The following is a 22,547-nucleotide window of genomic DNA, read 5'->3' on the forward strand; positions in this document are numbered from 1 at the left end:
ACCCTGCCCACCTGCATCCTAAAACCTGACCTTGAGTCAAATCTGAAGAGACTTCCATGTGGTTCGATTGTCAAACTAGTGAGAGACCCGGTTGGGTATGAATGCAATAAATAAGGGCTGCACTTGACCTAACGGGACCTCCCCCTCTCTGCGGGGGTCTTCCTCTTTGCAGCGATGCCCGGAACATGGCCCGCGACGTGCAAAACGCCTTCTACGAGATCGTGGCTGAATATGGGAAGATGAACCAGCAGCAGGCTGTGGATTACGTCAAGAAGCTGATGACCAAGGGGCGCTACTCCCTGGATGTCTGGAGTTAGGGTGGGCGGTGCTTGCTGGGTAGAGGGGGGGGCGGTTCTCAGTGGGGGGCTGCAGGAGGGGCAGGGAAGGGACTCTCTCACTTGGCTGCGCATCCTGCCCCCCTGTGGGACTGTGCGCAGGTGTGCACACCTGGCTCCCTCCTCGCTCCCTCCCATTCATTCCATGTTAAGAGTGTGCCGCAGGGCGACTTGGATGGTTTTCCAGGGGGCGGGTTAGGCCACCTCAGGCCAGAATCACCAGTTGCGCGCTCTCTCTCTCTCACTCTCTCTCTCTCGGCAATTGCTGCTGCTCCTCCTCAGAGGACTTCTGGGTGTGCAGCGTTTTTCATCCTCCCTTCTCTACATGTCAAAACTTGCTTTCATTTTTTTGGGAAACGGAACTTCGCTCCAGTCCCATCTGGCGGGCATCTCTGCATCAGGAGAAGCTGCAAAAGCGGGGCTCGGGTGCTGACCCCTTCCTCTTAACTCCTCGGAAGATGCGTAGCTTTCAGTTAGCCTGCAGGAAACGATCAGGCCCCCCAGACCCGCCCCCCCACCCTTTCCCAAGCTGCTGTGAAGGGTGCTCCTGCCGCAGCCAGAGATGGCATTGCTTTGGGTTTTAGTGACCAGTGACCTGTGCTGTTGGGGGGTCCCCAGTAGGATAACAGGGTGGGGGTCAAGTGGAGAGCAAAACGACGTATTTAAGAAGCCAGCAGTGTGAGCGTAGGGGGGCTCTCTTCTCCCCACCCCCTTCACTTCTTACTGTGCCTAGAACAAGCTTGGAGACCTTATACCATCTGTGTGAAATTGGATCAAACATGGGAGGTGTGCATTTGGGTTGGCGGCTGTCCTGATCTGATACCTGGTGCTGCATGCTGGCATGTCTCAGGCTCACCTGTCTGGGGATGGCAGTCCTGCCTCTTGCCTGCGTCCCCTCCTGTTACAGCCTCATTGGATGAAACTCTCGCCCTCTCTGCTGTACCAGCAGACAGCCATGGAGGGTGGCAGTGGACCAGGGTGACACAGTTCAGTCTGGGCTGGAGGACAGTACCTGGCTGTCCAGTCCTCTTTCGTTGGCACTTAATTTCCCTCCCTCCCCCCCCCCAACAGTGGGGAAGCCCATTCCGGACATGGCGGCCCCCTCCGGCCAGTTCCTAGGCCCGCCTGTCATTTCCCCCTTGCTGAGACCGATGGGGTGCTGCCCCTGGCATGAGAAATGTGTGTGCCATGGCCGAGCCCAGCCATGGCGCTTTTCAGCCCCGGTGTGGCTTGCCTCCCCAGCCATGCAACTTAACGGTTCGTGTTGAAGCTGCCAGTGTGTGCCCAAGGATGTACGTTTGGATTGAGTGCTGGGGTGAGCAGCTTGTCCACTGAATGTACATAACTGTAAGGAGACTTTGCTCTTGGAATAAAATATGGCCTGATTCTTTTGCTCTGCCTCCTTCTTAGGCCTTGTGTGGGGTGGGGGCTTGTGGAGCTGAAGCTGGAACTGGAGTGATGCTCCCAACCTTACCTTCCACGGATGCACCAAACCATTATCAAGGCACGTGTAGTGGGCAGCAACCCACTCGCCAATGCTGCTAATCTTTACAGACCGCTATTTGGAGAGAGCTTTTACTACAGGGTTTCCCAAGCTGAGGTCCACTTGGAGTCCACAATGTGGTCTGTGGATTTGGGGTTGGAGATGGGAGGCAGCGCAGCCAATGCACTATTTCTTATGCTGCGTTACCATTTGAATTGTATGAAATGTAAGGAAGGAAGGAATCACAGAGTTGGAAGGGACCCTGAGGACCATTCTAGTCCAACCCTCTGCAATGCAGAAATATGCAGCTGTCCCATGGGGGCTCGAACTTGCAACCTTGACACCATGCTCTAACCAGCTCAGCTATCGTGTGTTTAGCAAGCCACAAAGCCAGACGGCATCTGGCACGGTGCATTACAACGGCTACAGCAGACAGAGGGGGGAAATCCTGAACAGGTCTGCAAGGATCTTCAACTTTCAAGTGGTCGGGGTGTGTGTGTGTGAAGTTGGGAACCACTGTTCCTGTCTTGGTGAGGGGAAGAGGGGGTGGTGGTCTGCTTCTTCTTTTCAAAGCCCCCTAAGCTCATAGGGGCCAACCAAGCATCTTTTGCCATCCACATAAGAGCCTGCTGGATCAGGCCATCAGAAACCTGCTTCCTCCAATAGTGGAGATGCTTCACAGCCATTGCTTGCCCTCATCCTCCATGCATTTGCCGATAACGTTTTAAAGCCATTCACACTGGTGGCCATCATTACTTCATTAAAAGGCTTACAGTTTAACAAAGCCCGTAAGTGAAGAGCTCATGGGATCAGAACTGTAGGCTTGGGAGAGATCCCCTCCTTGGGGAGGGGGTGTCAACCCCCTGCAATGCAGTAAACGCAACTCAATAGTCAATGACAGACAGCCACTCTAAGCTCTGCTGAAAAACCTGCAAGGAAGAATCTCCTTGTCATTTGAATCTATTGGCCCAGGTCCTGCCTGTGGGAGGAGCAGAAAACCAGCTTGCTCCACCTTCCATGGGACAGCCCTTTAGATAGTTGAAGAGGACTATAAGGTCACCCTCTTAGTCTTCCCTTTTCCAGGCAAAGCACACCTAACGCCTCTGTGTGTGTGTCCTGTACAAAACACTGCATCCCATGCAAAAATCGCACAACCTGAACAACACTTGCATTTTCGCTTTCCTTTCACTATTTCACATATGCTGCTTTCATGGGAGGAGCAAGGATAAAGCAAAAATTCAACACAGCCACCTCGCTGGCTGCTTTAGGACTGCAGCAGATGGGCAATGCCTGCTATCCTGCGAAATGGAGGCGTTACTTCAAAAGAATGAATGGAAGCTGAACTCCACACTTCCCGCAGATGTTTGATGCTCTCCTAGAAGCTCCTGCTCAGAGGTGCCTTGGCACTTGCACAAGACTCCTCGTTAATACAGGAATCGCTTTCAGCCTGAGGACTGCATTTGCTTCGGGCAACCTTTTAGAGTGGGTACGAGCAGAACAGACTAGTAGACAGTGCTGCCCTCCCTCAAAATCAGGGTGTTTTTTAAAAAAAATGCTTACGCAAGCAAGAGGCATTATCACACTTCAAGGACACATTCCCATCACGGGAAGGCAGGGGGAGAGAGGAAAGAGTTCCTTCCAAATGCAAAGGCACGCAAAGGAAGCTATCCTTTTCTCTTGCTGCCCAGATACCCAAAAAAGCCACCCGATGTCCCATCTCTCTCCTCTCGTCACTATGCAATGGCCCAAAATTGCCTTCCTGTTCAGCTGGACCCATTAATAGTCAACGGTGCTGGCCATTGCAATGGAGATTGTGCAAAACCCCGACCCATCCCTCCCCTCCCTTGTTGGTTGAAAGGCAGGAGAGGCACCAAAAGCATTTCCCTTTTTTTCTTTTATTCCAATAGTTTTTTTCCTTTTTTTACTACGACATGCGTACATTCTTTAAGACGATTGTGACGCAGACCAGCTCCTCCCAGCTTCCTGAAGACATCGATATGCACACAAACACACAAAAGACACCACAAAGCTTGAACAAGACACTGTCCCCCTACTACACCATCACGTAGCAAATTCAGACCATGCTGTTTCCTAATCCCCACTTTCCTGAAAGCCTTTGGAGGCTTCTGAACAATGGCAACGCCGTACCGGCATGCCATCCACTTCTCACTGCCGGCCAACCGCCAAGAACCATTTCTGGGTCACAGGAGGGAGAAGGTTGCTTGCGTGCAAGGCTGGGGCAAGCCTCCCTTCTGCCACCCATGCACCCTGGCCTCAGGATGTAAGAAAGCAGACAAGGGTGCAGGACGAGGGTCCCTTCTGAGGAGCAGAGCAGCACTCCGAGGCAGGAAGTGATGCTTTGTATGGCAAAGACAAAGACTTCTTTCTCTTGCAAGGCGGTTCAAAATGGGGCAGGGGAGGTCCTGCACAACATCCTCACTACTTATACATACCGTGGCCTCAGTTGAACCTGCTTCCTTGTTAAAAGTCTGCTAGAAAAGAGCATGGCGGCTGTTGGCAATCCGTCGCCTGCTCTAGTAGGAGGGTTGGGCCCAAGGGTACCATAGAGAGTCATGTCCAAGTGGGTCGCTCTAGGCCTCCAGCACGCTGCTATGATCCTGGAGAATCTCCTCCCACCGTTGAGGACGAGGTCCTGTCCTCGGCGGAAAAGGGCACAGGAGTTTGCCCAATCACACGCCACTTTGTTTGAAGCACTGGTTCAAAGTCGGTGGACTCTGGGAAAGTTGCGCCCAGCGCTGAGCGGATTGTCCGTTCCAGACCAGCTGGAGCAGGACCAGCGCTGCCTCCAGCCAGGTGAAAAAACGGCAGAACACCAGATGGCAATACAGTTTTGTTGGCGGGGGTGAAGGTGGGGGGAGAGGACAAGGAGAGTGGGGTGGGACAGGCCCCGCAAGCCCCACCCCCTTTACTCCACCTTGGTCTTGTCCTGGAATTTCTGGTGAACAACACGCAGGGTGGTGAAGAAGTTGCCGGTGAAGAGGACAAAGAAGGGGAGGCCGCACATCAGCACCTGCCAGAGGAATTTAAGACTTGGTGAGACTTTGCCCTGCCAGGAGGGTGGGGGAGATGGCAGGGGGGTCACCCCAGCAGTTCTCCCAGATGGTAGTTCTTGGAGATGAGTGGACATCCTGTCCCCATCCAAAGAAAGAAGCTGTCACAGACCCAACACGATGAATGAATCGATTTATTGCGGTCAAGGACCAGAGTGTGGCACAATGAATCTCATTTCTTTGAACTTGTTCCAAGAGCTGTTCAAAAGAACCTCTATTTCCCCTCTCATTTTACATGCCGCTTCCAGAGCTCCAGCAAGTTGTGTATCCCCCCCCCCCCCATCTTACTTGCCTTTTGGCTCAAGGTCTGTCCCCCCCCCACCAGTGAAAGCAGGACATTTATAGAATCATAGAACTGTAGAGTTGGAAGGGACAGCAGCGGTCATCTAGTTCAACCCTCTGCAATGCAGGAATCACAGCTAAAGTTTAATTTAGCCAAACTGCATTACCATCTATCCCATCATAAATTTATTTATATCCTGCCTTTTTCCTTGACAGGGATGCAAAGCAGCTTACAAATAAAATAAGTACAGCTAAAGACGTTTTTAAAAATAGTTTTTTAAAAAAACCACTAATAGAATTCAAAAGTTTAAGATCTATTAAAAACCATACACATAATTACAATAAAAACAGCACAGCACCAGCCCTTTCATAAAAAGCAATCAGTTCCCAAAAGTCTGTTGGAGTAAGAAAGCTCCCACTTCCAATTTGCTAGTTTTCTTTTTGAATAGGATCTATAAGTTGCACCTGGCCTGCAGAGAAGCCCACGGTTGGTTCACACAGCGGCAACCAAAATCACACACCCTGCCCCTCGCACGGAAGGGGGAAAGGAGTTATGGGAGGCTGGTGTTGGAAATGACGGCTCCACCCAGAGGTTCCCCAGCCCTTCCCCCCGAAGCAGCCTTCAAAATGGGGACCAGGCCTTGAGATAGAAAAGAGAAGGGCTTTCTGTCCTCAGGAGGGTCAGTGTTGACAATCCTAGCCTCGCTGGGCCAATAGCCTGATGCTGCATATATGGAAGCTTCCTCTGAGGGTTTTACAGGGTTAAAACAAAAGAGGGAAAAGTAGCTCTCTGCCCCAAGGAGCTCTTACCTGCCACTCTTTGCATTCTGGGTGCCTGGCCAGTTGGAAGAGGGTGAGGGCATTGTAAAGCTGCCAGAACTAGAGGAGTCAGGGAAAGAGAAGGGAGCACAGACATTTTATTTGCAACGTGTTACACAAGCCAGTGTGGACCAGTGGTTAGAGTGCTGGACTTTAGGGATGGGGAGACCAGGGTTCAAATCCCAACTCGGCCACGAAGCTCACTGGGTGGCTTTGGGCCAGTCGCTGCCTCTCTCAGCCTAACCTACCTCACAGGGTTGTTGTGAGGATGAAATGGAGGAGACCCACATGCACAACCACCTTAAGCTCCTTGGGGGGGGGGAAGGGGTGTAAACATAGCAAATAAATACATAATACGCCACAGTTTCCATGCCACATGAAAGTGACAGGTGGTTGGTGGAAGGACCCCGAGTGAGAGGCAGGAGATTGAAGATCTCCCAGGGTGAGAGACGGGGAAAGGAAAAGGGGAGATATGGGTCGCTTTCTTTGAGAGAAGCTTCTGTATTTGTGTGCTGCCTTTGCAGTTGAGATACCATGTTGCTGATTTTCTCTCCTTTTTATGCTGTTAGGAGAATCTGCATCGTACTATGCACTCCTTATAATAACTTTTTTGTTGTTGTTGTTGCATTGATATGACATTATGTTATTTGTGGCATATGCTGTAAAAACACCCTGTGGGCTTCTGACGAAGGATGGCATATAAATTTAATAAATAAGAACAAAGCCAAACTTCTTGCAGCCAATCAGAAGCTGCACTTTGGTTTCCGAATGTTTTGGAAGTCAAACAGACTTCCAGAACAGGATTCCGTTCAACTTCCGAGGTACCACTGTACTGCCTTCCTCTTCTCTGGGAAGTTCAGGAGGAGGGGGGCGCTTCTCCACCATTCCTCCTCAGTCTCATCTCCCTCAGTCCAGTCCCTGACATCCCACCATTCCTAGATGCCCTCCCCCAAGATGCCATGGCACACTTACCTGGCCAAAGAAAAGGAATGGGAGCAGGAAGGTGAGGCCTCTCCACATCCAGGACTGGAAGCCCTCTGTGGGTGGCAGGAGAAAAAAAAGAAGAAGATAATGTGTCAGAGAAGTGAAACTAGCTGCATCTCTTGCACTACACCTTGTGGCAGGAGTCTTAAGCAGTGGTGATGGGGAATGCAGAGTCCAACAGCTTGAAGGGTGACAAGCTTGCCTCTCCTAAGCTTGGGCTTCTCCTAGGCCTGGAGAGGCTTGCCTCCTCAGCAAGAGGAGAGGAGGCCAAAGCAAGAGACGCCACTTACCCACTGTGAGGTCCATGGTGTGCCGCTCACCCAGGGCTCTCAGCCGGTACAGGCAACCGCTCTGGTAATAATACTGGAGGAACTGGACAAAGCCTGTCGGAAGGAGGTGGTGAGAAAGGTCACTGTCGGGGGCGGCTTGGAAGGCCAATTCCAAAACCTGGCTTCTCAGACGTTGCAAAGGCTTTCAGAGCATCAGAGGTTAAAAAAATCATAATCTGTTGGGTCCCTTCCAACTCCCTATTTTTCAAGAGGGTCCTGGGAATTTGAGCTTTGTTTTTTTAAACAGACTTTTTTGCTTGCTAAGAAATGGGACAAAAGTTTGAATCGTAAAGAGGCAGCGTGGTGTAGTGGTTAGTGTTGAACTAGGGCCTAGGAAAGACCAGGGTTCAAATCCCCACTCAGCTGTGAAGCTCACTGGGTGAGACCTTGGGCTGGTCTCAGCCTCTCAGCCTAACCTTTCTTACAGGTAGAGAGGTGTGTGTAGAAACCTGTCAAATGTAGGAAGGTAAAATTTACATCATCTGCTCCGCTCAATTGCCTCTGACCCTGCCCACGGCTGTCAGGTGGCCCTCAGAAGCATAGCTGTCAACTTTTCCCTTTTCTTGTGAGGAATCCTATTCAGAATAAGGGAATTCCCCTTTTAAAAAGGGAAACGTTGACAGCTATGCTCAGAAGACTACCTAGAATGGAGTTTGGCCCAGCAGGGCTATAAAAGGCTTCCTCACACCTGCCTTCCCATTCCACCCAACAAACCCCTTTCTTTCTCAACAAGGAAATCTGGAAGTTTTGCTAGTCTCACCCGGACAATTCTGCTTGCAAGCTCATGTTGTGGAACTGGAGGCCTGTATCCTACTCAAGAATGGAACTACTGAAATTAGCACTACTGAAATTAGTTCACGTAGCCTACTTCTGAAAACATGCTTGGCTAATGGAGCACATTGCCCCACCCACATGGTTCTGAGGCTCAAGGGTGCTCAGCTGACCCTCCTGCTTCCTTGTGGGCAGCTTCACTTACTTTGATACATGGAGAAGGTGAGAAACTGATTTCTGAACTTCTGATACATGAGACCGTCTGGCCTGCAAGGACACCGGGAAAGTGGGATCAGGTGGGGGGGGGGGGAAGAGAGAAAATGAGAAAAGGAAAAGTATGCTCATTTAGAAATGTATAACCCGTTCTCCTAGCACAGACAGGGTGGGGACCCTCCATCCTATGGGCCAAATTGGGCCCCCAAATTGTGACAACCTGCTCCAGTTATGGAGCAGGTATTCATTTCATACAATTTATATAACACTTTGAGGGTTTTTGTTTGTATCCTTTTTTGAAAATCACTTTGTGGTTTTCGCTAACAATCGTAGACTCATAGAACTGTACGCTTGGAAGGAACGCTGCGAGGCCGGTAGAGCTCCCCAGTGTGCCGAGACCAGGTCTTCTTGGAGTTGGGTTACTTGGGAATGCAGCCCAAAGTGGGTAGAAAATGCCATCTAAGGCTTCAACTCCATTGAAGGGGGTTGGACGAGATTACCCTGTGCGTTGCTTCCAACTCTACAGTTCTCCGAGTCTATGATTGTTAAAGAAAACCACAGAGTGATTTTCAAAAAAAGGAATAAAAACAATCAGTAAAAAAACAGCTATGCAAAACATTCAGATAAGAATTAAAATCAGTGATGAGCTAAAAAAACCCCAGATTAAAACACATGTAAAGATTCTACATATCTGGACAGGCTTGCCTGAACATAAATGTTTTTAGCAGGAGCCGAAAAGAGCACAGGGAAGGTGCCTGACTGGTGTCAACAGGCAGGAAGTTCCAAAGTGCAGGAGCCGATACATGGAGAGTTCAAACCTACCTGGTTGCTATCTCCCCACCTGTCCGCAGGCAACTTTGACAGGTAGGCGGCACCACACATCTGTCAATCATCTGATGTCCTAACATCAGACAATTGGCAGATGGGGCGGTCCTACCCACTTGTAAAAATTGGCTGGTGTGGTGTGATTCAGATAAAGTTCTGGCCTGCTGGGCCAAAATTGCTCCCTGACGCCATTTAATGGCAATGCTTGCAGCAAAACAAGTTAACAGGAAAATGAAGAACAGGCACAGCAGATGAAAGCTTCAAAGAAGGTTCAAGAGAGCTTCCTCCAACAGTGCTGGGCTAGGCAAACTTCCTACATACATATGTTTAACCAAGGAAAATCATTTCCACCACCAGTGATGACTTTAACTAGGGGAGCGCACTGAGCTGTACAGTGTAACCATACATTCACAGAGACACACAGTCTTGAAATATACAGCACAAACCTACATTTTCTCGGCACAGGGGAAAGTTTGTAGCTGAGCCATAGATCTTTGCTTTGCATAAAAAAAGGTCCCAGGTTCAATCACTGAAATCTCCAAGGGTCCGACTCTGCAAAAGTCGGCTTCCTAGGCTATTACTTATTTATTGGGACAATTTATACTCTACTTAATGCCATGGTTTCTAAGCAGCATCCCACGAGGTTACAGGAAACCTTGCAGAAGATGAAGTCAGTTAACTACAAAAATCAGAAAATGTTTATTTAAAATGACTACTGAAAAAAAAAACCACCTCGAGAACCTGTGTGATGTGGTGGTTAGAGTGTTGGACCAGGGTTCAAATCCCTGCTTAGCTGCAAAGCTCACTAGTTGTGACCTTGGGCCAGTCACCACCTCTCAGCCTAACCCACCTCATTGTGAGGATTAACTGAGTAGGGGCGAAAGATGCACGCCACCCTGAGCTCTTTGGAGGAACAGGTGGGATATTAGTGCAACAAATAAAATGAAGGGGGCCAGCCAGCTTGATCTCAGCCAAGAGGGAGCTCTGCAGAGTTAGGCCCCCAATACTGAACGCAGAAATCCAGGTGAATGTGAGCTGGGCCTCTGAGCCACAGGGGACCACTGATGGCCACCAGGACATCATATAATGGCAGCAGAGAGGATGCTGAGCTGAGGACTCACCAAGTCAGCATGACGCCGGAGAGGAAGGTAGAGATGTAGTGATGGAAAACCCACCAGCCTTTAATTCTGGGGAAACACAAGGGGGGGGGGACTTTTGTTAGAGAGTGTTAACTTTAAGCCCTGCAGCTCAGCACACTTGCTTGGGAGTTCCTCCTCAAGATGACAAGGGAACATCAACAGGCAGCTGCAACGTGGCTCCAAGGAGGGATATCAAGCTGCCAGATGCAAGAGCCAGTGGCAACCTGCAACACCTTGGCTCAGAGGTGACCAAGCAGGTGCCCGTGCCCCAGACTCTCAGCTTTCATTTTCTTTCTTTTTTCTTAAAAAAGGAAATCTCCAGGCCTTGTAGGAAAAGTTAAGCGGCAAAACGTGCAGGTGCTGTCTTTGAAATGTCAGCCTGCCCAAACATGCCTATCAGTGTGAGTCACAAAGGGTCCTAGAGGAGACAGGCAAACAATCAGGCTGTTAACATTTATATTAATGCTAACGGCCTGGCATTGTTTGTGCATGCCAAGTGACCAAAAAATAAAAAACCAGTGCCGTTTTGAAACCAGTGGTTAACCTCGGTGCAGTTTTAAAAGCTTCAGTCTGCTATCTTGATTCAAAGTGTCATCCAGTCATGGAAGGAGATCTTCTCATTGATCTCAGGAACTATCGTGATGAATGGGCATCTCTTAAGAGGCGCCCAAATGCATAGCGAAGAAGCAACTATCCAAAATATACAGCTGTACAAGCAGAGGCCATGGAAAAGATCCCAGGCTCCATCTTGCAGCCCTTCTAGTTAGGAGTCAGACGGAAGGTCTAGGAATGGCTTCTGCTGCCAATCACAGCAGGCACAGCTGCGCCAGATGGACCACTGGCAGCTTCTTATCCTACCACCGTCTCTGTAAGCACAAGAGTCCTTATTTCCGCTCCCGGCACTGTCAGTTTAGGTTGATCTCAAGAAGCAAGACTTGGAGAAAGTCTTGGAAAGCTCAGCCGGTCAGAGGACACAGCCCTGGCTCATGATCTTATCAGCTCTGCCTCCAGAGCTTTCGGTGGTTCTGGACAACTTACTTGGACCCATTGTTGATCAGGATACTCTCGCGGATGGTGAGGGTGCAGTAGTACCAGACCAGGAGGAAATTGAAGACTGCATCTGTCACCCTGTGGTAAGTGGTGAGAGAGGGAAAGGGTTATTGTGCATGGTGGAAGAGAAGGGGTTTCTTCTTTTGCCTGCAAGGCACCCTGCAACCTTTAACAACCTCGGGTTGGAGAGATAGGCTGGCCCTATCAGGCCTCTTCCCCCCTCAACTGGTGCCTGGGGCAGCCAGCCCATCAGGCTGTGTCAGTGGGAAAAATGGGCAGTAAGTAGCAGGATTCGCTCCATCAGCTTTGCCGAAAGACCAGCTCTACCAGGAACTTCCCAATCCTGAACGACGCTGGCTGGTCTTTATGAGAACAACTCTCTAAGAATGGGTTCCTCAGCTTGATTTCTGCCCCCCTCCTTCTCTCCGTCCTTGTTTATCTTTGTGTGGTGGTGGCATTTCTAGACTAAGCCTGCAAGCAGGGACTTCCCTGTTTATAACTGATTGTACATAAGGTTCTCTGGAAGCCTTTTGGGCCAAAGAGCAAGGTGCAAATGCTCTAAGGAAGAAAGAAAAACCACTGCTTCAGAGGGATGTCATTCAAGCGAGCAGGGATAGGAACGATGGCTCACTTTTAGCACTGCGGTCCCAATCCAAGGCTGCCACACTCACCTGGAGTTAAGCAGGAACCGGCAGGTGAAGGAGATTATGAGCAGGATGATAGTGAGGTACAGCTTGAACTTCTCATACTCATCCTTGTACCTGAACCTAGAACAGGGAGGCAGAGCAGTGAATGTACTTTGCCCAGCACCCAGCTTCCAGGGCTCAGCCTAAGCTTTTCTTTGTGGCTTTGGCCAACCCCCAAACAAACCTGCCTAGGCATTAAGATCATGGAAGATGCCTTTCTCCAGGTACGCTGAAGAATGCAGTTACTGGTTTAATTCTCCATGAGTCAGTAGAGATGCTTCAGTCCCCACAATGCACCTGCAGGCATCCTGTGACCTATCTGTGTTACTGGGTAGATCTGGCAAATAAATATGTGTATAAAAGGGCTCAGGTTACAGCAAACTGTCTGGGTTGTGGTAGGAGATTTCAGGAATTGCGATAATTGTTGAAGGCTATCTGTTGCCACTGCAGATTCGAATGAAAGAGATAATCTGAAGAAGAAGCTGGATAACTGCCAGACTTCAGAACTCAGTGAACTCTATCAGTTGCAGGACTTTGCAAGCAACTGAATTCCGGACTTGGCTGTGGACAAATAATGAGATTCATCTATGTTCCTGAAGCCTGGAAAAGTTCTCAATACACAATAGTTCTGAAAACATGTGCTTTTTCAAAAGGACATTTCCCCATGTGTCTCATCAATCACCATCTCACTTTCCCTTCTCTAACTCTGAGGAAAGGTGCTCTTGATTTAATCACCCAGTTATGCTGATTGATTAATCAGCTAAGCATTGTAGCTATTATATTAATGAAGCTTTTAGTCCTCATGGTGGCAAAACACACTGGAACGCAGGTGAGCAAGGCCTGTTGAAATCTTAAATCTTGAATAATGGATGGCTAAGATTTTCAGTGATGGTGGGTTTCAACGTGTGTGCCCCTCTTATAAGTAGCAAAACCAGAAGTTATGCAAAATAGTAACATATGACAGAAGCATGCAAAATGAGAAATCATGTAAGCATTTGCTTATTTGCATAATTAATGCAGACCACAGAATTCAGCTTCTGCTGGTGCAGAATTCTAGCTTGCCGTCCCATCTCTCTGCCCCCACCCACTCCAGTCTCCAAATTCTCCTTCAGCTACAAACATTTCCTGTAGCCCCGACTGCAAGCATTCTGCAATTCCATCCAACTGTCAGGTGGAAGAAAGGCAGCAGCACTGGGTAATGAGCATGGCACCAGGCATTCCAAGAACCTCAGCCTTCAACAAGACAAACAAACCCGCCCCAAAAACAAGTTCATAGTCCATATGAGTGCAAACCACAAGGCAAGCAATGAAGCAAAGCGTTAGGAGATCAGCATTTACTTTGCCTGCTTGCTGAGCAGAGTGACATTCACGTTCCCCAGCACGAGACTCAGGTACAACCTGGATCACAACAGAAAGAGGAGATAATTAAATACACCTCTGCAACACGCACACCCAAGCCAAACTGCTCCCACACGCCAAGTGCACTCAACATCTCAGACTGCAGGGCAGTCTGCTGTGTTGCACAAGAGCCATGAAAAATGCAAGGCTTAAGAAGAGCAACGCTGGATCAGGCCAGTGGTCCATCTAGCCCGGCATTTTGTTCTCACAGTGGCCAACCAAATGCCTGCAGGAAGCCCGCAAGCAGGATACAAGCACAAAAGAACTCTCCTCCCTCCTGTGGTTTCCAGCAGCTGGTCTTCAGAAGCATTACCGCCTCTGACTGTGAAGGCAGAGCAGAGCCATTAACAGCCTGCATGAAGTCTCAGGCCTGCTTGCGTTTAGGGTATGAGATGTTAAGCTATGAAAACAGTCAAATGCAGAATTGTAAAGGGGTGTGTGCGCTCATTACAAACACTGGATAATTAGGACAGGACTGAGGGATTTGGGAGCCCTCCAGATTTGGGACCCCCGTTGTCCCCAACCACTCACCGAGGCTGATGGGAACTGTAGTCCAACAGCACCTGGAGGGTTCCCTGCCCCCTGATGTAGGGCCACACTAGGAGGAACATCTTCCTGTTCTCTTGACAGCAGTCAGCTGCAAATGGCTAAAATGGAGCCTCTCTTTCTAAAGGAAGTCTCCCTTAGAATATAAAAAATTCAGAACCAGCCAACCAACCAGGGAGGGGTGCTACTTTCAAGTGACTTCCCTCAGAGACATCTGGTGGGCCACTTTGGAGAAAAAGGGTGTTGGGTGGGAGCCAACAGAGTCCCATTCACCTCCCAGCTGCTGGACTTCCAGAGCTAACTTCCGTTCATTACAAGTACTATTTAACTTGGAAAGAACCAGCAGCTGAGTTTTGCTTCCCCCTCTTCCCTCTCTGTGCCGTTTTCCTTGTGTGCTACAGCTTGATTGTATGCAACCGCTCTGGAAGCATTCACTGGTTGAACAGCAGAGTTCTGACGCTCTTATAAATAGAGGGTGTGGGCCCTTACCCATTCTTCTTGGGCAAGTAGGCCTCCATTTCAAAGAAGACATCCTGCCGCTCTTTGATCATGCTCTGGAGCTCCTGGAAGGACTCCTTCGGTACCTCCTCATTGTTGTCGGCAAGAGAGCACTTGCACCTGGGCAAAACAGCACAAGAGAAGTCATGCAACCATCCAAAGCCCAATGAAACAGCAGCAGAAACACACCACAAACAGCAAAATAATCATCCATCAAACGCCTTGTGCCAAAGACCTCACTGGGGAGAGCAGACAGCCACATCTTGAAGGCTCTTGCAGTGTAGCTGGAAGCCAAGTGGAGCTGCTATCCTATTACTTAAAGAGGGTCAGGCGGAACAGGAGATTAAATACCCCATCTACCAGTCCCTCTAATGTCAGAATATACAATAGTTTATTGTAATAGTTAATTTAGGATTTGGCTGTTGACCAAGAAAGAGATTCACCTATGTCAGGCATGTCCGAAGTCCATTTCAGGGGCCTAATCTGGCCCACTCAACAACTTTGGCCCTCATGCATGTTCACTTCATCAAATCTACGTTCATGAAGCCTGGAAAATTTTTGCATACAAAAACACACAATAGTTCTGAAAACGTGTGCTTTTTAAAAGGGATATTTCTCCATGTGTCTCATCAATCACCATTGTTAAAAGGCACTTTCCCTTCTCTCACACATGGGATGAAGGCCTCTCCTAAGATCTCCAGATTTTTGTACTTGCATTAAAACTGTACATATTGTAAATGACACATGGCCTAATTGCTTGGAAAGGTGCTCTTGATTTAATCACCCAGCTTTGTTGTTGTTGTTGTTTAGTCGTTTAGTCGTGTCCGACTCTTTGTGACCCAATGGACCAGAGCACGCCAGGCACTCCTGTCCTCCACTACCTCCCGCAGTTTGGTCAAACTCATGCTGGTCGCTCTTCTGTTAATGAAAGCTTCCAGACCTTGTGGTGTTGAAATCTTAAGTACTGGATTATAGATGGCTAAGATTTTCTATGATGGTGATGGATTTAGGTCCCTGTGTCCGTCTCATTATGAGCTAGAAGGGCAGTTAACTACAATTTCAGTAGCCCAGAAAGGGAAAATCTTGAAAAACTTCTTTGCAGTGTAAGTACTTATGGCTGTTGTGGAAGACGTAACACATAAATTGCATGTCACTAGAGGGACGGAGGACTCAGAATGTGAGAATTTATTTCTTACGCTTCAGGCTTAGATGCCCAACATTCACCCTCCGTGCCAGTTCAGGAAAAATGGATACCTTGATTCTTGCTGGTATGTTGCCACTTCTTCCTCTTATTATTGTTTGCTTGCTTTGTATATGCTGTGACAGAATACTGTACCCTGCTTTTGCACTGTGGGGTTGTTAGCAATGGTCATTTATAAAAAGAATATAATTGTTGCTTGCAATCCTTAACTGGTATGATGAATACCTCTTCCTACACCTTTTGGTTTTGTTGGCCTATAATCTTGCTTTGTTGACACTCGTGGCAATAAACAACTGACGGGTCACCATACCAAATAAATTTGGACTTGTGAGTCGACATACCCAAAAGGTTGCGAGCTGCAGGACTAGATGACAGTCCCTGCCCACCTGGTTGCTAAACCCACATTGCTCAAGCGATACTTGACTCAGCAATGCGCAGGCGGTCCTGGTGGCTCCGGTAGCCAAGCCACAAATTGACCCACGGCAACCTCCCCCAGGGAAGCAGGCGCTGCCGCCGCAGTTGCCCTCAACATACTTTTTGAGGGCCAGAGAGAGCTCCTTCAGCTGCTTCTTCTGCCGGCTGATGGAGCTGGAAATCCCATCTTGGAGTTTGGTCAGCTCCTCCAGCTTCTGCTTGTACAGCCTGTGAGTCTCCTGGCCAAGAAGGAGAGAAAGGGGGGGGGGGAAGAGTGTCAACTGAGGCTGCAGCCTAAAACCTCTTTAAGGGGAAGGGAGGTTTCATTATTACATCACCCTCATTCCAATGTATTTTATCATTTATCGTATTTAAAGGTAAAGGTACCCCTGCCTGTACGGGCCAGTCTTGACAGACTCTAGGGTTGTGCGCCCATCTCACTTAAGAGGCCAAGGGCCAGCGCTGTCCGGAGACACTTCCGGGTCACGTGGCCAGCGTGACATCGCTGCTCTGGTGAGCCAGAGCCGCACACAGAAACACCGTTTACCTTCCTGCTAGTAAGCGGTCCCTATTTATCTATTTGCACCCGGGGGTGCTTTCGAACTGCTAGGTTGGCAGGCGCTGGGACCGAAAAATGGGAGCGCCCCCGCCGCAGGGATTCGAACCGCCGACCTTTCGATCGGCAAGCCCTAGGCGCTGAGGCTTTTACCCACAGCGCCACCCGCGTCCCTATCGCATTTACATCCCACTTTTTCCTCCAAGGCACTCAAGGTGGTGTTCATGGTTCTCTGCTCCTCACTTAAACCCCACAACAATCCTGTGAGGCCGGTTAGGGCTGAGTGGCAGAGACTGACCCTCCCAAGGTCACCCATTGAGCTTCGTGGCTGAGTGGGGACTTGAACCCTGGCGCCGAAACTCTAACCGCTACACCACACAGGCTCTCTCTCTTCTCTTGAATGAGTCAGGACTTAGGAGACAACCTGTTTAGGGAAGTTTTTAATGTCTGATGTTTTATCATGTTTTTACTGTTCTGTTGGGAGCAGCCCAGATGGGCAGGGTATTATTATTATTATTATTACTATTATTACCAGTTAACCACTCAGGCCAACACATGCACACACACTTTGACACTGGAGACTGTCTCAGCCCAATGGTGGGATTGAGCACAGTGAGGGGCCATATGAGGGTCTCGGACACAGCAGGGGCTGCACAGTGTTGGCCCCTGTGATCAGGAAGCAGCACAAAGCTTCTGAGTCGCCCTGGTATAAATACCTGGAGATCAGCCACCTGTCCTAGCAGCACCTCCAGCTGAAGCTCTTGTCCCAGTTCCATCCTCCCTCAAAGGGCATCCCCAAGCCCAGCTTTGAAAGCTGACATCCTAGGTCGGGATTTGGGCACCGCTGATCCCAACCCCAACAACGGCACAGTTGGAATCCAAAAGGTTGGGGAAGGGGGCGCCTGGTTGGCAAAGGCTGCCTTAAAGAGCCAAAAAGAAGGACAAGGGGGCTCATTTGCAATGGGCTTACTCCCAGGAAATTTTTGGTAGTGTTTGCTTGCATTACCCACTTATAATCTATATACGCAGGCTTGCTGCTTTCCCATCCAAAGTTGGTTGTACGTAACACGTTTCTTTCTATCTACCCTTTCTGTCTGAAAGTCCCCAAAGGCAACAAAGCCTCTACTTGAGACTGGAACAAAATGGAAGTTTCTAATTGCCTCCTCCTGCATGCATAGGAAGGGGGAAAGGGAGTTGTCGCAACTGAGCCTCTTGGTTCGAGGAAAAGGGGGGGGGGGCATTGCTTAATCTGTTGCATTTTGCAAGAGAGGAGAATAAACTTTCATCTGAGGCAAATATACATCAGAAAGGCAGAGCAATGAACTCTGCCATTATTTAAGTTTCAGTGTGATCATTAATAAGGTGTGTCCTAATTATTCCAGATTCCAGGGTGATCCAGAGATCACTTGCATCTCTGTGGTGAGCACCTAAAATGACTTTAATGCCACACTCCTCAGTCATTAACTCACAGGGCACACAAAGATGGCCACTAGCCAGATGTCCACAGCGTATAAATAACCTGACAGTGCTGCCATGAGATAACATATGCAAACAAAACAACATCAATTATGGCTGTGAAGTTTAGCCGATCAACCAGTTAGCAATCTGGAAATATTTTGATCCGTGAAAGCAGCCTCCCCTGACCTAGTATTACCCCGACTACAACTCCCATCAGCCCCAGCTGGATGAACTAAAATGTTTTGTTTTTTTTTAAGTTGAAGGGTTTTAAAATGAGGGTTTTTTTAAACACTACATGAAGTTTATATGATTATGCATTACATGGAGCAAGTGGACAGAGGAAAGTTGTTCTCCCTGTCATAATACTAGAACTCGTGGACATCCAATGAAGCTGAATGTTGGAAGATTCAGGACAGGTAAAAAAAAAGTCCTCCTTCACTCAGCACATGGTTAAACTATGGAACTCAATCCCACAGGAGGCAGGGATGGCCACCAATTTAGATGGCTCTAAAAAAGGATAGGACAAATTATTGGAGAAGGCTATCAATGGCTATGCTCTGTCTCCATGGCTGGGGGCAGTAATGTATCTGAATGCCAGTTGTGCTCACATCCTTCTTGCTGGCTTTCTAGAGAAGGAATCTAGAAGATCCATTATGCCCTTATGTTCTGAGTTGCTGGTGGATAGCCCTATCTTAGAAATGGCATGATCCACTCTTTCGCAAACTTATGTACATCTCCAAAAAACCACAGAAGATGCTATCATGTTGCAATACAGTACAGCATCGTTTACAAATTCTGTCCCAGTTACAGATAGGTACCCGTGTTGGTCTGCCATAGTCAAAACACAGAAAATTCCTTCCAGTAGCACCTTAAAGACCAACTAAGTTAGTTCTTGGTATGAGCTTTCGTGTGCATGCACACTTCTGCATGCACACAAAAGCTCATACCAAGAACTAACTTAGTTGGTCTTTAAGGTGCTACTGGAAGGAATTTTCTTTGTTTAAATTCTGTCCCAGTTCTTGCTGCAGGGCGTTTTTTTTTTTTTTGCTGTATAAAACATTTGAGCAGACACTGTAAGGCAGGATTGTGTGCACGGATTATAAACAACCGAGCTACAAGAGGGCATGGCTTCTTCAAGGGTCCCAAGAGGGACAAAACTAATTAATTAAGATAATATGTCTAGCACAGTCTGCCTATTAAGACCATCATCTTGTTTTTGACAGTGGCTCTCTATTTTCATGAAGGAAAAGGCTATCTGAGGCTTCTAGCCACAACAACAACCATGGTTTACCTCCACCATCTGAGGCAGCCTGCCTCTAAATGCTGGTTGCTGGCAATCACAAGTGAGAAGAGGGCTGTTGTGCTCAGCTCCTGCTTGCAGGCTTCTCAGTAGGAAAACTGCTTGGCCAGGATGCTGGATTAGGTGGGCCATTGGCCTGATCCAGCCGCCAGGCTCTTCTTAGTTTCTTAGGCCTCTGAAAAGCTTACAAGACCCCCCCCCCCCAGCAATTTTGTGTTCAGAGTCATGCTGCTTCTTATACTAGAAATATGATTTAAACATCAGGACTAGTAGCCACTGATTAAAAGCCCTGTTGTTCAACTGTTTTTATTTAATACTGGGGAAGGATACTCTGTATGTGCTCCTTGGTAGCTTCAACCATGTTGCCAGGGACTGCACTGTGCACATGCTCAGAAGCACTCCATCCCACAGAGGGAGCAGAATTAGAAAGCACTCTGCACATGCCCAAGGATGTGCTCCTCTTCAAAACAAAAAAATATTCCTTCCAGTAGCACCTTAAAGACCAACTAAGTTAGTTCTTGGTATGAGCTTTCGTGTGCATGAAGAAGTGTGCATGCACACGAAAGCTCATACCAAGAACTAACTTAGTTGGTCTTTAAGGTGCTACTGGAAGGAATATTTTTTTGTTTTGACTATGGCAGACCTATCTGTAACTCCTCTTCAAAGTTATGGATGGGATAGGAAAGTGCTCCACACATGCTCATAAATGCTGCTTACTTTTCACACACAGCAGAAGGAGGAAAGAAAGAAGGAAGGGCACTTTCTTCACATTCACGTGCACATGGACGTAGTAGTTAAGAAGGTTCGGACAAGGACTCAGGAGACCCGCTTGGCCATGAAGCTGACTTGGTCTCCCTGGACCAATCAAGCACATTTCTTCTGCACACTCTACCTCAGGGTAGATGTGAAGATAAAACTGGGGTGGGCAAAAGACATTGGAGGAAAAGCAGGATGCAAACCTCTGCTTATTTCTAAAGTCCCAAGTGAGACAAAGGAGTCCACATATGCTCAAAGCTGCTTTCCTCTTCACACAAGCCGGACAGGCACTCTGTACATGCCCAGAAGCACTCATCACACACAGTCACTCAGCACCCCCCATAGACATTTTGCTATAAACACACAGGGGGAGGCATTCTGGACATGCCCAGAGGCACTGTCAACTCAGTGACTATGCATACGCCCAAAGAGCTCTCGCCCCACAGATACTGTATACATAAAACACGGGAGGCATTCTGCACATGCCCAGAGGCACTCAACACACAAAGTCACTCAGCACATCCCCAGAGGCACTCTTGCTACACAGAGAGAAAGGGGGAAGGCACTCTGCACATGCCCAGAATACCTCTATCTTTTTTATACCGAGCTAGAACCCCCAACCCCACCCCCACCCCGGGGGTCAGGTCCCGACACCTCACCCGCAGCACGGGTAACGTCACTCCCCTCCCCATTATGTTACTTCCCGCCACCTCCCCACCCCTATCCTGCCCTCCCCTCCCCTGGAAGGTGGGGGGGGGCGGCACCTGCACGCGCTGGAAGCCGTCCTGCAGCTCTTCCCAGTCCCGCAGGCAGTCGCTGACCGAGGCCCGCCGGCTCATGGCGGCGACGAGCACAGCGGCGAATGAAGCCCCTCAGCGGCGCTGGGGGGGCCGAGGAATAAGAAGGGACCGAAGAGAGTGGCATTTCCGGAAAACAGCTCCAGCCAATCCGTGGCGGAGCCCCACATCTCGCCCTGCGTAGGCGTAGCCAATGGACGTCGCCTCCAGGCAGTAGGGGGCGGGACGTATCGATGGGCAACCGTCGTCGCGAGGGCACGGAGAGGTGAGGGGCTGTGGGCGGGGCGAGGGAGTGGGCGGGGCTTATGGGATTCTGGCGCTTCCTTTTGTCCTAGAAGCATGATCAAGGAGAGACTTTGCCATGCATCATATTGTATTAATTCAGGCATACATGATGCAGATGTATGCATATTTATAGGAAAATAAAATTGTTGTGTACAGCCTTCCCCTGGGAAGTGTATGCAAGCATGAATAGCCATTTCAGGCTTCTGTTGGAAGATTCATAGAATCATAGAATTATAGAATCATAGAGTTGGAAGAGACCACAAGGGCCATCGAGTCCAACCCCCTGCCAAGCAGGAAACACCATCAGAGCACTCCTGACATATGGTTGTCAAGCCTCTGCTTAAAGACCTCCAAAGAAGGAGACTCCACCACACTCCTTGGCAGCAAATTCCACTGTCGAACAGCTCTTACTGTCAGGAAGTTCTTCCTAATGTTTAGGTGGAATCTTCTTTCTTGTAGTTTGGATCCATTGCTCCGTGTCCGCTTCTCTGGAGCAGCAGAAAACAACCTTTCTCCCTCCTCTATGTGACATCCTTTTATATATTTGAACATGGCTATCATATCACCCCTTAACCTCCTCTTCTCCAGGCTAAACATGCCCAGCTCCCTTAGCCGTTCCTCATAAGGCATCGTTTCCAGGCCTTTGACCATTTTGGTTGCCCTCTGGACACGTTCCAGTTTGTCAGTGTCCTTCTTGAACTGTGGTGCCCAGAACTGGACACAGTACTCCAGGTGAGGTCTGACCAGAGCAGAATACAGTGGCACTATTACTTCCCTTGATCTAGATGCTATACTCCTATTGATGAGGCCCAGAATTGCATTGGGAGATTCGGGAGAGATGAAAGAAAGTCCTTCTTAACACAGGTGCATTGTTAAATTGTGGAACTCCTTCCCGCAGGAGGCAGCGAAGGCCATCAACTTGGATTCTTGGGGAAGGATGATGGGAGTCTCAGCTCAAAACATCTGGAAGTCGCTAGGTTGGAAAAGGTTTGTTACATAGGCTCTCCATTCCTGCTCTAGCATGAGTATACAGTGGTACCTTGGTTCCCAAACAGAATGCGTTCTGGAAGTCCGTTCGACTTCCAAAACATTTGGAAACCAAGGCACGGCTTCCGATTGGTGCAGGCGCGCCAGAAACAATAGCGGAAGCCACAATGGACATTCAGCTTCCGAAAAATGTTCAAAAACCAGAACACTGACTCCTGGGTTTCGATCGATCTGGAGCCGAAACATAGGAGTACCAAGGCGTTCAGGAACTAGGGCACGACTGTATAACTTCCATCATATGCTGACACACCTAATTATTATCCTGGCCCTTGACAACTGAGCTCTCTCTCTCTGGATACAAGCT

The 22,547-nt window shown here is 48.8% G+C and overlaps 2 protein-coding genes across 3 annotated transcripts in view; one reads left to right on the forward strand and one right to left on the reverse strand.

Annotated features, from left to right (window-relative positions):
- Nucleotides 1–1,727, forward strand: part of POR (cytochrome p450 oxidoreductase) — a 49,135-nt gene extending 47,408 nt beyond the window's left edge. The window contains 1 exon segment of the mRNA XM_028708883.2: nt 173–1,727. Coding sequence (XP_028564716.2) covers nt 173–317 — 145 coding nt within the window. The 3' untranslated portion in view covers nt 318–1,727.
- TMEM120A (transmembrane protein 120A) lies at nt 1,039–21,036 on the reverse strand. 2 transcript variants are annotated; one of them, XM_028708885.2, is made up of 12 exons: nt 20,879–21,036; nt 16,165–16,283; nt 14,421–14,549; nt 13,326–13,385; nt 11,973–12,068; nt 11,290–11,379; nt 10,234–10,299; nt 8,280–8,341; nt 7,265–7,357; nt 6,963–7,027; nt 5,982–6,050; nt 1,039–4,849 (listed from the first exon to the last, which is right to left on the reverse strand). In XM_028708885.2, exons 1-12 carry the CDS (start codon nt 20,951–20,953, stop codon nt 4,745–4,747), a joined length of 1,029 nt encoding a protein of 342 aa, XP_028564718.2. In that variant the 5' UTR covers nt 20,954–21,036; the 3' UTR covers nt 1,039–4,744. The 2 variants fall into 2 exon arrangements, with proteins under 2 accessions (XP_028564718.2, XP_028564719.2); XM_028708886.2 differs by lacking the exon at nt 13,326–13,385.
- Nucleotides 21,037–22,547: the final 1,511 nt, after the last annotated feature.

The sequence above is a fragment of the Podarcis muralis genome, chromosome 15, assembly GCF_964188315.1.
Source record: "Podarcis muralis chromosome 15, rPodMur119.hap1.1, whole genome shotgun sequence".
NCBI lineage: Eukaryota > Metazoa > Chordata > Lepidosauria > Squamata > Lacertidae > Podarcis > Podarcis muralis.